The 13,766-nt window shown below is 39.0% G+C and overlaps 1 protein-coding gene across 2 annotated transcripts in view; it reads right to left on the reverse strand.

Annotated features, from left to right (window-relative positions):
* Positions 1–10,468, reverse strand: part of LOC129761886 (CUE domain-containing protein 2) — a 28,495-nt gene extending 18,027 nt beyond the window's left edge. The window contains exons 1-5 of one of the 2 annotated variants that reach the window (XM_055759715.1): positions 10,301–10,468; positions 9,819–9,984; positions 9,135–9,279; positions 8,849–9,071; positions 8,619–8,788 (exon numbers count right to left, since the gene is read on the reverse strand). In XM_055759715.1, the coding sequence (XP_055615690.1) occupies positions 8,619–8,788; positions 8,849–9,071; positions 9,135–9,279; positions 9,819–9,984; positions 10,301–10,336 (740 nt within the window). In that variant the 5' untranslated portion in view covers positions 10,337–10,468. Of the gene's footprint in view, positions 1–8,618; positions 8,789–8,848; positions 9,072–9,134; positions 9,280–9,818; positions 9,985–10,172 lie in introns of both variants that reach the window. The other variant, XM_055759716.1, reaches the window with a different exon arrangement.
* Positions 10,469–13,766: the final 3,298 nt, after the last annotated feature.

Raw genomic sequence — 13,766 nt, forward strand, 5'->3', positions numbered from 1 at the left:
TTTCGTTCAGTTGTTTAGGAGCTATTAACGCTCAAAATCTCGGTCTCCGGCGTAACGCTTTCGTTTTCGAAACTTTGATTTTACACCCCGGTATAGAAATGAAAGACGTAGTCCTACGTCAAAAATATTGAAAGTGGCTCGAAACATGAGAAATCGCTCTTCATCGAATGAAAGCGAAGAATATTCACATCAATGGATTTTTAATTTTGCACGAAAGGTTTGCCCGATTTCGCTCCCGTGCAAAAAATTGTTCCAGATATACCACAAGGTAGGTGCGGTCTTGATTCCGAGATTCGATGGTAGAATTCTCTTTTGCTCTCCTTTCTTGTTACAATTCTGCTCCAGGATCGGATCGAATCAAGTTCAACTTGTTGAAAAACTTCCCTGAAACATCGCTTGTTGAATTTATTCAATCGGTTTCTGGAACATAATATTATTCCAGATGATTAGAGACAAGTACGAGTTATAGCTATTCAAAAACTCCGGAAAACCCGTGTCCGACTTCAATTCGTACCGCCCAATAGCAATGATGTCTTGTATACGGAAATTGTTGGAGAAAATGATCTTGTTTCGCCTTGATCGTTGGGTTGAAATGAATGGCTTACTCTCAGATACACAATATGGGTTCCGCAGGGGCAAGGGGACGAATGATTGTCTTGCGTTGCTTTCTTCAGAAATTCAAATGGCTTACGCCGAAAAAAAACAAATGGCTTCAGTATTCTTGGACATAAAGGAGGCCTTTGATTCAGTTTCAATAGAGGTTTTGTCAGACAAATTACATTCTCGGGGTCTGCCACTTCTATTGAATAATATGTTATATAACTTGCTTTGCGAGAATCATTTGAATTTTTCTCACGGGGATTCGACAGTAAGTCGGGTCTCCTACATGGAACTCACCCAGGGCTCATGTTGAGGCCCCTTTCGTACAACTTCTATGTAAGTGACATCGAAAATTGCCTTACACAAAATTGCAGCCTAAGACAACTTGCAGATGATGGAGTGGTGTCTGTCGTAGGACCAAACGAATCCGATCTGCAAGAACCCTTACAAGATACTTTGAACAATTTTTCAACCTGGGACATTGGGCTAGGGATCGAATTCTCCACGGAGAAAACAGAGATGGTGGTTTTTTTTCTAGGAAGCATAGACCAGCAAGAAGTCGATCCGAAAGAGGTGTTTTTTCACATCGATTCTATTGTGTTTTTTTCATCCGGCGCAAGCGTGGTGAATCTCAACCAAATAAGTGGTGTACGATCGAGACACTGAGGATCCATTCAACAGATCACATATACTCATCACATACGCCACACCGCAGCGGCAAGTAGAAGTTTTTTCTTTTTTATGGAACCCCCTGAAGAACCGGAAGGTGCAGTAGAAATTTGGAAGAAGAAAGGAAATAGAAAACGTAATTTCTGATGATGAGGAGGATGAAGAAAAACTGGATTTTCGTCAAAAAGTATACCCTGAGGGCTCCAAAGGCCCATTCATTGTGTACTTTAGGCGAAAATCCAAACCCCTCAATGTTATTCGCATCTCTAAAGAGCTTACAAAAAACTTCTCCGATGTTACCGAGATTACTCGGATGGGGCCAGACAAATTACGAGTTGTCGTCTCCAGCCGGACCCAAGCAAATGATATAACCCGTTGCGATCTCTTTGCGATTGAGTATCGCGTATACGTGCCCTGTCGTAACGTAGAAATCGACGGCGTAATCACCGAAAAGGGTTTGACCCGAAATGATGTACTCAAGGATGGAGTCGGTCGCTACAAGAACTCTTCGCTTAAAACTGTGAAGATTCTTGCATGCGACCAACTGAATTCCGTATCTATTATAAATAATAAGAGTTCTCAGTTCGACAAATTCTTTTCGAGTAACCTTTGAGGGTTCCGCCCTTCCAAACTTCGTTTCGATAGATGCGCTTCGTTTACCTGTTCGATTGTTTGTACCCCGGGTAATGAGTTGCAACAACTGCAAGCAACTTGGTCACACGGCCGTCTACTGTTGCAACAAAAAGCGTTGCGCAGATTGTGGAGAGAGTCATGATGGGACTTCTTGCACAAAAGAGCGTAGGTGTCTTCATTGAGACGGGGCCCCCCATGATTTTTCTCAATGCCCGGTGTACATACAAGAGGGGAAAGAATCAAGCGTTCCTTGAAGGAATTTTCAAAACGGACTTATGCAGAAATGCTTAAGAATTCCGTGCCAACGACGCAGGACAATCCTTACTCCCTCCTGCAGAACGACGAACCTGTCGCTGACGATCCCAACGCGGGAAGTTCTGGTACATCGCAGGGTGCCATCAGGAAAAGAAAATTTACAGTAAGAAGTTCGAAATTTCGCAAGTTGGATTGAAACTTCGAACCAATCGTGCTGAAAATAGACCGAAGCAAGTACCTCCTGGTTTACACGGTTCTTCTACTAACCAGGGGTCCTCAGCACGTTCCAGAACAACACCCAATACGTCTGTTCCTTTTTCGCAGTCAAAGCAACAGTCACAACCTGGCTTGTTTGCGCTTTCTGACCTGGTGGACAACATTTTGAATGCTTTGAATATTAATGACTCTCTTAAAAGCATAGTATTATGTTTGCTTCAGATAATGAGAACATTCTTGAAAGAAAAATGTGCCTTTTCAGCAGCGTTCATTTCCCTCGATGCCTGATTCAGTGCAAGAGGTCAACTGTAATACAGCAGAATTGCAGAAGCATCATACCTAAACTAGATCAATTTAAATTTTTAGTTCATAGCTCTAACTGTGCTGTATTTTCCCTCTGTGAAACATGGCTTTCTTCAGCCGACGAGCAGAATTTCCATGATTTCAACATTATTCGCCTCGATCGAAATGACTCGTTTGGTGGCGTATTATTGGGGATTAAAAAATGCCACTCCTTCTATAGAGTCACTCTCCCATCGATGACAGGCATTGAAGTTGTCGCTTGCCAGACACAAATCAATGGCAAAGACCTCTGCATTGCCTCTATATATATTCCTCCCAGAACTATGGTTGGCCGCCATCATTTTTGATATCATCGAGGCATTGCCGGAGCCGCGGCTAATCTTAGGTGATTTCAACTCCCATGGAACAGCATGAGGGTCACTCTACGATGACAACCGTGCCACTTTGATTTATGATTTGTGCGACAACTTTAAAATGACAATTTTAAATACTGGTGAAGCAACTAGGATAGCCAACCCTCCTGCACGGGCAAGCATGCTAGACATATCACTTTGCTCTTCTTCGTTATCCCTGGATTGCACGTGGAAGGTAATCCAAGATCCCCACGGTAGTGATCACCTACCAATAACTTCATCGATCGCCAATGAATCAGGTTCTCGTGAGTCAGTCGATATTGCGTATGACCTCACGAAAAATATTGACTGGAGAAAATTTGCAGAAATAATACAGGGTGGGCCATTTAAAGTGGAAGCATCTGGCAACCCCATAACTTTTGACAGAGATGTCAGATTAACAAATGTCACACCGCGTTGGAAGCGTCATTTCAGTACAATTTTAACCATGGAACAATACACACCTAAACAACGCGCTGAAATTGTTCAGCTGTACATTCAAAATAACTTCTCAATTGTGTTAACTAAACGTGCGAGGAAAAATTAAAATAAAGTTAAAACATCGCCTGGAGACAACACTATACGTCGATGATATGCCAAATTTATATCGTCTGGTAGTGTTGGTAATGCCAGTCATCTGTCCAGACAACGACCAAGACGTTTCGACGAGAATATTGATGCCGTTCGAGCCAGTGTTGCAGAGACTCCATCGACATCAGGTCGCCATCGTTCGCAAGAGTTAGGCCGACGCATAATTCGTGTTGATTTGGAAATGTTTCCGTATAAAATTCAAATGGCTCAACAACTTAACCCATCTGACTTACCACGTCGACCAAATTATTGCGCGAAATGTTCCCCGGAAGATTAATATCGAAGAACGGCGATTATGACTGGCCACCGAGATCACCTGATTTGACGCCTCCTGACTTTTTTATGGGGATATTTAAAATCCAAGGTATACACTGGTAAACCAAGGACCCTGGCTGCGCTGAAAGACACTATCCGACAAGAAATTGCTGCCATATCGGCCGAAACATTGGGCAAAGTGATGGAAAATGCCGAAAAAAGGGCACATTTTGCGGTCAAGGCCAGAGGCGGTCATTTACGAGATATCATAATCAAAAAGTAGTTAGAACAAATCTCCTTGGACCAAAATAAATGAATTTCAAAAAAAAAAAATTAAAATTCCACTTTTTACTTTGCTATTGCAAAAACAAATCCTTCCACTTTAAATGGCCCACCCTGTATCTGAAGCACTTGTTTCAATGCATGAACTTCCTCCGCTCGAAGAGTATAACTTTTAATCGAGTTTGATTTACGAAAGCGCACTTCAAGCTCAAATGAAACGTGTTCCTGCTACCACTTTCTGGCGTCGTCCTCCATCACTTTTTTGGGACAAGGAGTGTTCAAAGATCTACCTTGAAAAATCATCCGCTTTCAAAAAATTCAAGAAAACTGGATTAGTGGAATGGTTTCGAAAGTACCATAGACCAGCAAAATCAAAGCTTCAACTTTTGGGTAAACCGATCACTCATGCTATGTCATTCAAGTATCTTGGGGTATGGTTCGACTCCAAATGTACTTGGGGGCCCATATTAGGTATCTGAGTAAAAAATGTCAACAAAGAATAAACTTTCTCCGTACAATTACCGGCACCTGGTGAGGAGCCCATCCAGAAGATTTTATAATGTTGTATCGAACAACTATTCTCTCAGTGATGGAGTATGGCGGTTTCTGTTTTCAATCAGCTGCTAAAACACACCTCATTAAACTCGAGTGAATTCAGTATCTTTGTCTCCGTATTGCGTTGGGATGTATGCCCTCAACGCATACCACGAGTCTCGAGGTTTTGGCAGGCGTACTCCCACTAAAAGATCGCTTCAATTTATTATCTCTTCGGTTCCTCATCCGGTGTAAGGTTATGAATCCATTGGTGATCGGGAATTTTGAACAGCTTATCGAGCTAAATTTTCACTCCGGATTCATGAGTACATATCATGAATTCATCTCCATGCAGGTTGTTTCTTCTTCGTATTTTCCCAACCGTGTCTGTTTTCCTGATACCTGACATCAATTTCTCTGTGCATTTTGATCTGTCCATGAAGCAGGATATCCATGGAATTTCAGATTATCTTCGATCGGGGATCGTTCCAACGATCTTCGGCGCAAAGTATGGGCGTATCAATTGTGATAATATTTACTTTACTGATGGGTCCTCTATGAATAAGTCCACAGCGTTTGGAGTGTTCAACGAATTTTTCAGCACCTCCCACAGTCTTCAGAATCTCTGTTCAGTGTATATTGCTGAATTGGCAGCAATACACTGGGCGCTGGACAGCGTCGCCTCACGACCTGTTGAACAGTATTACATTGTAACGGATAGTCTTAGCTCTTTCGAAGCTATCCGTTCAGTGAGGCCGGAAATGCACTCGCCGTCCTTTCTTGAGAGAATACGAGAAATTTTAAGTGGTTTAACCAGACGCTGTTATGTCATTACCTTTGTCTGGGTCCCTTCACATTGCTCAATTCTGGGTAATGAGAGGGCTGACTCATTAGCAAAGGTAGGTGCAATTGATGGCGCTATTTATCAGCGTTAAATCGCCTTCAATGAATTTTATATTTTAGTCCGTAAAAATACCATCGCTAACTGGCAACGCAAATGGAACGAAGATGAATTGGGTCGGTGGCTCCACTCAATTATCCCTAAGGTTAGCCTCAAACCGTGGTTCAAAAGTCTGGACTTCATTCGCACCTTCTCCAAACTCATGTCCAATCACTGTTCGTTAGGCGCGCTACTTTTTCGTTTTAATCTTGCCGACAGCAATCTCTGCGTTTGTGGTTACGCAGAGGTTGGTTACCACGACATCGAACACGTTGTTTGGTCGTGCGAGTTGTATCTTGTCGCCAGATTGAATTTAGAAAATTCTCTTCGGGCTCGAGGAAAGCAGCCCAATGTGCCGGTGAGAGATGTGTTTGCTCGGTTAGACCTTGATTACATGTCCCAAATATATGTTTTCCTCAAAGCTATCGATCTTCGAGTGTGATTGTTTATACATCCTTTTCGTCCTTCGTGAGCTATCGGTTCCCTTCTTATTAACATTAGAATAAATTAAATTGTAAATACATATTAGATGTAAAGATAGTTTTAAGAATTGAGTGTGAAGTGTCAGTGTGAATGAGAATGTGAATGCGAATGTGAGTGTGAGTGTGAACACACAACTCCTTACATTTCATCCTTTTCCTCATGAAAATGTGTCACCCTTCTAAACTCGAGTCGACCGCGAGTAATCGGTTTCCTATTTTATCAACCATAGAATTAAGGAAACATGTTGATATATGCTAGTAGAAATATAGTTTATAGTTTGGCTCTTTTAAACTTATGTAACTGAGCCTGTAAAAATAAACGGATTATTAAAAAAAAGTTGATATTATTATCGCATGACAAAAACATTGATTAAATTACAGAAAAATAATTTCCCCAAATTATATAAGGTAAATGATTTGGTTTGTCCAGTCGAAAATATGATCATGGTTTGTCCACTGTTTTGGATGCTCAAATTCAGCGCACCTGTGTTAAATCAGGTATTCGAATGTTTTAAAACACATAAATGAAATTGTCTTTTTCATGATTCACCGTAGTTTTATAGTATATTTTTACGGATTCACATGTTTTAAAAGATTATAAAATCCAACTTCTATTGGTGTCAATGTGCCTCTCATTTGTGCTAACTTTCAATCAATCACCAGATGATTATTTGGCACGTATTCAGACCTTTTCTGGATTATAGCACTTACAAATATTATAAACATCATGTTTGCACACCATTTGTATCAGATTTACATAGCTAAACCATGAAATTAACGCATTTCGATGACCTCAATTCTGATTATGAGTAGTCCGATTAACTAATGTTGTTTTGTCCACACGATTTCTATAGCAACCGCTTGGCGCGCTGCAGTTTGTTTATTGTGTCCTTCACGCATAGCAGAAATAAAGTTTCTTTGTGTTGAGTGTGTTGGGGTGAACACTTTCAAAGTACCCAAGAAAAGGCAATATTCTGAAGAAAGCCTAAATCATGAATGGATCAATATGATGACAGTGAACTCAAGCAATGATAAATGCAACATCTACTTGAAAATTCGAATTTTTTTCATTCAAAAATTGTGATTTCTAAAACCGGACAAAACATGATCATTTTTTGGACAATCCATGATCAGAGGTGGTCAAACCACGATCATAATTTCTCTTTTAGGAAAATCGTTGAAAAACATAAAAATTTGAATAATTTTAACGCCTTATGGCGGGTTTACATTAGGGAGATCTATAACTATAGATGGATTTATTCACGTGAAAGTAGGTGTAAACGGGTGACAATAAATATGATACACTTATTCGAGGTATATATAACTTGAATAAATTCAGCATATGTAAACGCTTGTGAATTTCTCACTGGTGAGAAATCACTAAAGTTGGATGCAGTTCTACTTCAGGTGAATAAATTCACCGAAAATATGAATATATTCATTATAGAAGTTCACGCTAGTGTAAACGGTTCATGCGATTTCTCATCATATCTAAACATAAGGTCTAAACCCAACCTTATGGTAGTATTGGCAACTAGAGACTTGGGGCTTTTCAACAAACCCAAACTCGTACCGATTGTATGTGATTTTCATGAAGAAAATTCGATTTGCTTTTACTAGTTACGTGAAAACACCTTAAGTCGGACAAACCAAGATCATTGACCATATACCTGTTGTCGCACTCAATGCAAAACTTACAGTGGAAATCTTTCGTTTATCCAATATCACGTTTAACGCGAATCAAACAACTTAATGAAGTTCCCCTCGATTTTATTTGTCGTTTTACATGCGGGTCTAGTTAGAAAACGAATGTCTATAACTAGGCCTCCTTTTACTGTATTTACTGTATAGCAATCGCATGGGTATGCGCCATAACAAGTGATCAGATTGTCACTTTTCAAATATGCCAACAGAACGATTTTTTGTGGATAATTCTGTACTTGAATTTCCTCTGTATTCCGCGCGGCGAATGACGTGAGATGGCTTAAGTCATGGTGTTCACGAAGGCGACTGGCATGATTATGGTTTGTCACTAGGTGAGATTTGAAGTCGTGTCCTCATATCGATAAAAACTTTTCTATCTCACGTCATTCGCCGAGTCGAATAAAGGAGATTGTCTAAATGAAATTGAACAAGCGAAACAAAAACAAAAAAAAATAGCACCATTGTCTTCAGTCGGCCTTGCCATTGAAATTAGGACCATCGATTGCGATTGCACTCTAATTTTCATCGAACAATCATATTCGGGTCGCATGGCAATGTCAACGAACAAAATGCCGTTATTGGTACGAGTCAAAATCCAAGCGATTTGGTATGGCGGAGCACGCGTAAACGGGGGGCGGTATGATATAAGGATTTCAGTATTTTCCAATATTTTGAACTATAACATATAAAATACCAAAACAATTTTTAGAATATGTAAGCCCAGTTACGACTGATATACACACGCAATGATTTTGTACATACCTGGAAATAATCCTATTTTTTAGCTCGTTCTCATCGATTTGAGGTAGAGCTTTACCAGTTTGCAGATTACTAGGATTACCTTTCAAGCTCTGTCCAGCCTCTTGGCGATGGAGTAAAATTTGAGTCGCACGATCAATGTCACCGTTAGCAATGAGAATACAGTGCTTCACCTGTAATAATTAAGAGAATCAAATATGTTAGTCAACGTGATGACAAAAAAAAGGAATCACCTCGATGAGCGAGCTTTCCGGAAACATTTCTTGTAAAACTTCACACTCCTCACTGAAGAGATCACAATTTGAGCTATCGGTCGAACCAGCATCACTAGTTTCCGAAAGATGTTGAACTCTCTTCGTATGGCCACTACCATTAGCTGTCGATTCATTCTCAGAAATGGATGATTGGCGTCCACGAAGTTTTTCTTCCGGTAATATATCAGCAAGACTGAGTGAACTGTTCGATCGTATTTGATGGTAATTTATTATATAAAAAAAACGATGTTCTGTTTCAACTTACTTCAGAGATAAATGTTGTGCATCTCCGCCGTTATTATTTGGCTTTTTTGAAAGCTGACTCTCGAGTTGAAATATCCAAGAGCATACTGTTGCTGGTTCGATGTTGGCGAAATCATTGAAATAGGCCGACATCATCTCAATGAATCCTAAAAAATTAGAATATTGTATTTTAAATTATCTAATCCAATTGTTTACGATTTTGAAGGAGGAATTTTTCTTTTTATGTCCATTCTATAAGAGATATTATTAGTTCTTCTACAAAACACGACATCACGAGTATCACACACTGCTAAATAGAAACTGTTTGTTTAATCTTATGGTAACATAAATTCGTGAAAGAATAATTATCAGAAAAATATGATCGATCTCTGGTATTATTTTGATTTATAGAGCTGAAAGATATTAATCGTACTTTCTCAAATTTTCCCTGGGTAAACACAGATAATTCTCAATTGAACCTGGGCTTGATAATCGAAATTTCATTTTCAAAATACAGTTTTAAACTTGTGAAAAAATATCTGTATAAAATGAAAACAACATTGTGTCCAACATAGTAAACTTCCGGGTAATATAGTTAACTGTGCCAGCTGGTATATGTTAAAGCAAAACTATGAATCGAAAAGCGATTTTCATTCATTCTCTGAAAGCTTGGAATACAAATTGAAGTAACAAAAGTTCTGATTACCTTCAACATCAAAGCATGGATCCTCGCTGGCCTCTTCAAGAATAGAAATAACATAAGACAGTACAATATCGTCCACTATGCCCAAATCGGCCCCCGGAATGTGTGTATTGATAAACTGGAAAAGACTGTTCTTCACCAGATCATGCTGTTGGGCGATGTTTGTCATCTGGGGAGAAGAAAAATCATTGTGGATGGCGATGAGATTATCGATTTTTCATGACAGCGCTATATGCAATGTGATCTGCCGTAAAAATCTGTATTAACATTTTTACGGGGAAACTGTGAAAGAACTGTAGGTTCCAGACATATTATACCGCATTGTAACATAAAACACTAAACGACGTTTATATTTACATTTTCTTTTTCTTCTGCTTGCTGCAAAACTAATTTATTCCCTCAAAACCAGATAAAGGTAATACAATATGTTCCGAATATGTTTAAGGGGATAAGCCACCAATTTTGAAACTCTATTGAATGTTCACCTGATAGGGCAACTCATAGAAAAAAACAACGAACATTCATATTCTCACAACTGCAAAATTTTATCTGCTCGCCAGGGAAGCTGGAAGATTTTCGGCAAACAAAAAAAATCTAGTTTTGATTGTGTATTAAGAATGAGCACCGCAAGCGACACTGCGCGGTATTTATGACAAGATATACCATACTAGGTGTTCTTATTCGAATATATGATAGTATATGTATTTCACAAAAGTTCACTTTGTTGTGATGAGATTTTGACTGATTTTCTTATAGGAATAACAATTTCAATCACACTAATCGCAATGACAAATGTACAGTGTCGCATTTGGTGGCGATATCTGTTTAGTGAGCCAAATTGATCAGTTTAGATTGATAGACCCGAAAGCAGTTTATTGTGCGATTCACATAGAACGTTACGGGAAAGAACGTCTACGATCCGTCAACGTCAATTCATACATGCAGTCAATGCTTGTACCAACACCGTCACGTCAAATGTCAAACGAATGATTTATTTAATGTTATTCATGGTGTCGACACCTACAACAATTTTAAATTGCAATGCCCTCTTTCGAATCAGCATGCCTAGTATCAGTTCTAAGTTTTGAAAGATTCAATGAAAATCATTAAATTCAATTATTTAAACACTTAAACCCCGTAGTTCCGACCTTTATTCAACAAAAATAATATATATGTAGATAATTTCTCTCAGCTAGTCCCGAATGATTTTCACTCCGAAATTTGAAACTGAGAGATATGTTGGCTTAAAGAGTACAGTAAGTTACTTATAATGCAACATGCTGAGGCACCACTCAGTGTCGCATTGAAGGCGATTTTGACCAGTAATTAGACATTCGCGACTGTTGGCGACTTTCAATGTGGGGTCATAGTTTAGGCCCCAAACACAATGTTTACAAAAACGTCCAATTAGAGGTAAAAATGTCCACTTCAACGTGTTGCATCACAGGTCTGTCCATTTAGTTAAATGTTGAATTAGATGTAAATTACTGTACAACCAAAATCAAAACAAAAACTCAAGGAACCGCCCCTCTCTGTCAATTATTCTTTTCTACCCTTAGAAAAATCCTCGGTCGAAAACTACTAAATACATTTGGTAATGCAAAATTAGTAGAATGTACAAATTTTTGGTACATATTGTCAACAAACCCGCATCCCTACCAGAGATTAGTATATTTTACTCGATAACATTAGTAAGCTTGGATATTGTCATATCTGAAAACTGGTGAGAAAAGCGCGTATTAACCATTTTCATTGTTCCCATAAGGCAATACGGAGGTATAATAAGGATATAATTCTGATACGTGCATTTTCGGCGAGAAAATGTAGCCGATATTGGGCTTCCGAATCATGGTTCTGCTTGACATATGTGTTTATTAGTACGGTCGAAAATGACTATAGATTGGTAGTATTTACCAAAAAAATCGTTATATTTACTAATTATTTCTCTCAGTGTACAAATCCTACCGGTCGTTTTCGTTGAACGTATGCTAATACCATGGACAGACATACAACTGTACTAGCGCTGTACGTGTACAGTAGAGATGGGCAAATCAGCTCATCATGGTGAGCGGCTCAGAGCCGTTCAGCTCATACAAGTGAGCTGTTCATTTGGAACAGCTCTTGAGCTCAGTTGAATTTTGCAGTTGTCCACACAATTGCATATGAAACGTAATCACCATGGGACATTGCATAGTGTGCATTTTCTTAATAGACGGAAAGCAAAACATGAACGAATTTAATTTGTAATTGTACAAAAACTAGAACTGATATGAATTCTAATAATATAATATACAACAAATACTGAATGCTGAAATCCAACATAGAAGATGCTTAGGATATGCTGAACTTAAACAACAGAAAAACCAGCAGTAGCCAAATAAAATGCCTCCAGGAATATTGGCCGAGACAACGTTTTTTGAAAAAACCATCGAGATTTTTTTTTTTGCATCCGAGGATATAAAAATAAATCCACTAATAGGTGCAACGAGAAATAATTATTCACGATCACAAAGGTAACAAAAGGACCGGTATCAATCAACAACATTTATGCCGGGTGGTTTTCTGAATTGTTTTGATTCAGCACGCGGAAAGAAATGTATGTGTTTTCACAGTAATGTTTAAATAACAATGTAATATATAAAATTTATGTACAAACATATAATAATGTTTATTATTTTGTTTGGCCATATAAGAAAAATTTAATGATGTAACGAGCGATTGAATATCTTCAAAACAAAAACCTTTTTTCCTATCTGGCATCTCTGCTAAAGCTAAAGTACGAAGAGGGATACACGAAAACAAACTGACGTCATGCCATGAAGCGCGGGAGACGAAAAATCCTTTCGCGTCTCGCAATTCACTCTCTGCAGCTTTTGCGTTCCACAGCTATGCAGCTCAACAGCTCAACAGCTCAGCAGCTCAACAGCTCAACAGCTCAACAGCTCAACAGCTCAACAGCTCAACAGTTCAACAGCTCAACAGCTCAACAGCTCTTCAGCTCAACAGCTCAGCAGCTCATCAGCTCAACAGCTCATCAGCTCAACAGCTCAACAGCTCAACAGCTCATCAGCTCAGCAGCTCATCAGCTCATCAGCTCCAGCTCCGTAATGAGCTGATGAGCTGCGTTTTTTTGATTGCGAGCCGATCCGAATCCGCTCACTATGATGAAGCGATTCGAATGAACAGCTCATGAGCGGATGGCACATCTCTAGTGTACAGCGTTGTACAGGTACCACGATAGCATGACACACATACTTTGGTTGTACATTGTACCGCATGTCAAACTGACAATCAGAAGTTTGAATTTATTGCATTGTATTTTCACCAATATTTCAATGAAAAAGGTTTTTATTTGGCGTCTAAACTATCGGACACAACAAATATGTTTCCAATCTGAGTTATTAACTCAAGAGAAAGTCAATGAAAAGAATGTATACCAAATGTTTTGATTCGTTTTGTTCATTCTACCCACCACTAACCGTCTATGGCGCTGCGCACAGTACAACTGTAGCCATGTACAGCGGAAAAATAGGTCGGTACAGGTACAGCGATTGTACCGAGTTGCTTGCATGGTTCTAGCGCTGTACATGGTGACAGACATACAATTTTCGAAGTACAACGCTAGTACAGCTGTATGTCTGTCATAAGTATAACGGGTCGTTACGTTGCCGGTGTATATGAATGTTTTCATAAGGGTGCTCATACACTGTTTGACCGAAGCCAAAAATTTGACTCTTTTTGACAGATAAAATTTGGTCAACGTGTACTGATCAAATATATTCTACACAAAACACGACAAGCAAATATTCAATTATTGGATGCCTAAAATATTTTTTCAGTCTGTTCTTCGAACCTGTCGGTACATGGTTAGGTTACCTTGAATATTTCAGTTGATTTTTTCCATGTTCGGTGTTTGATATTGTTTACTACTGTTGAAAATTGAAGAGTGGC

Source organism: Toxorhynchites rutilus, chromosome 1 (assembly GCF_029784135.1).
Source record: "Toxorhynchites rutilus septentrionalis strain SRP chromosome 1, ASM2978413v1, whole genome shotgun sequence".
Classification (NCBI taxonomy): Eukaryota; Metazoa; Arthropoda; class Insecta; order Diptera; family Culicidae; genus Toxorhynchites; species Toxorhynchites rutilus.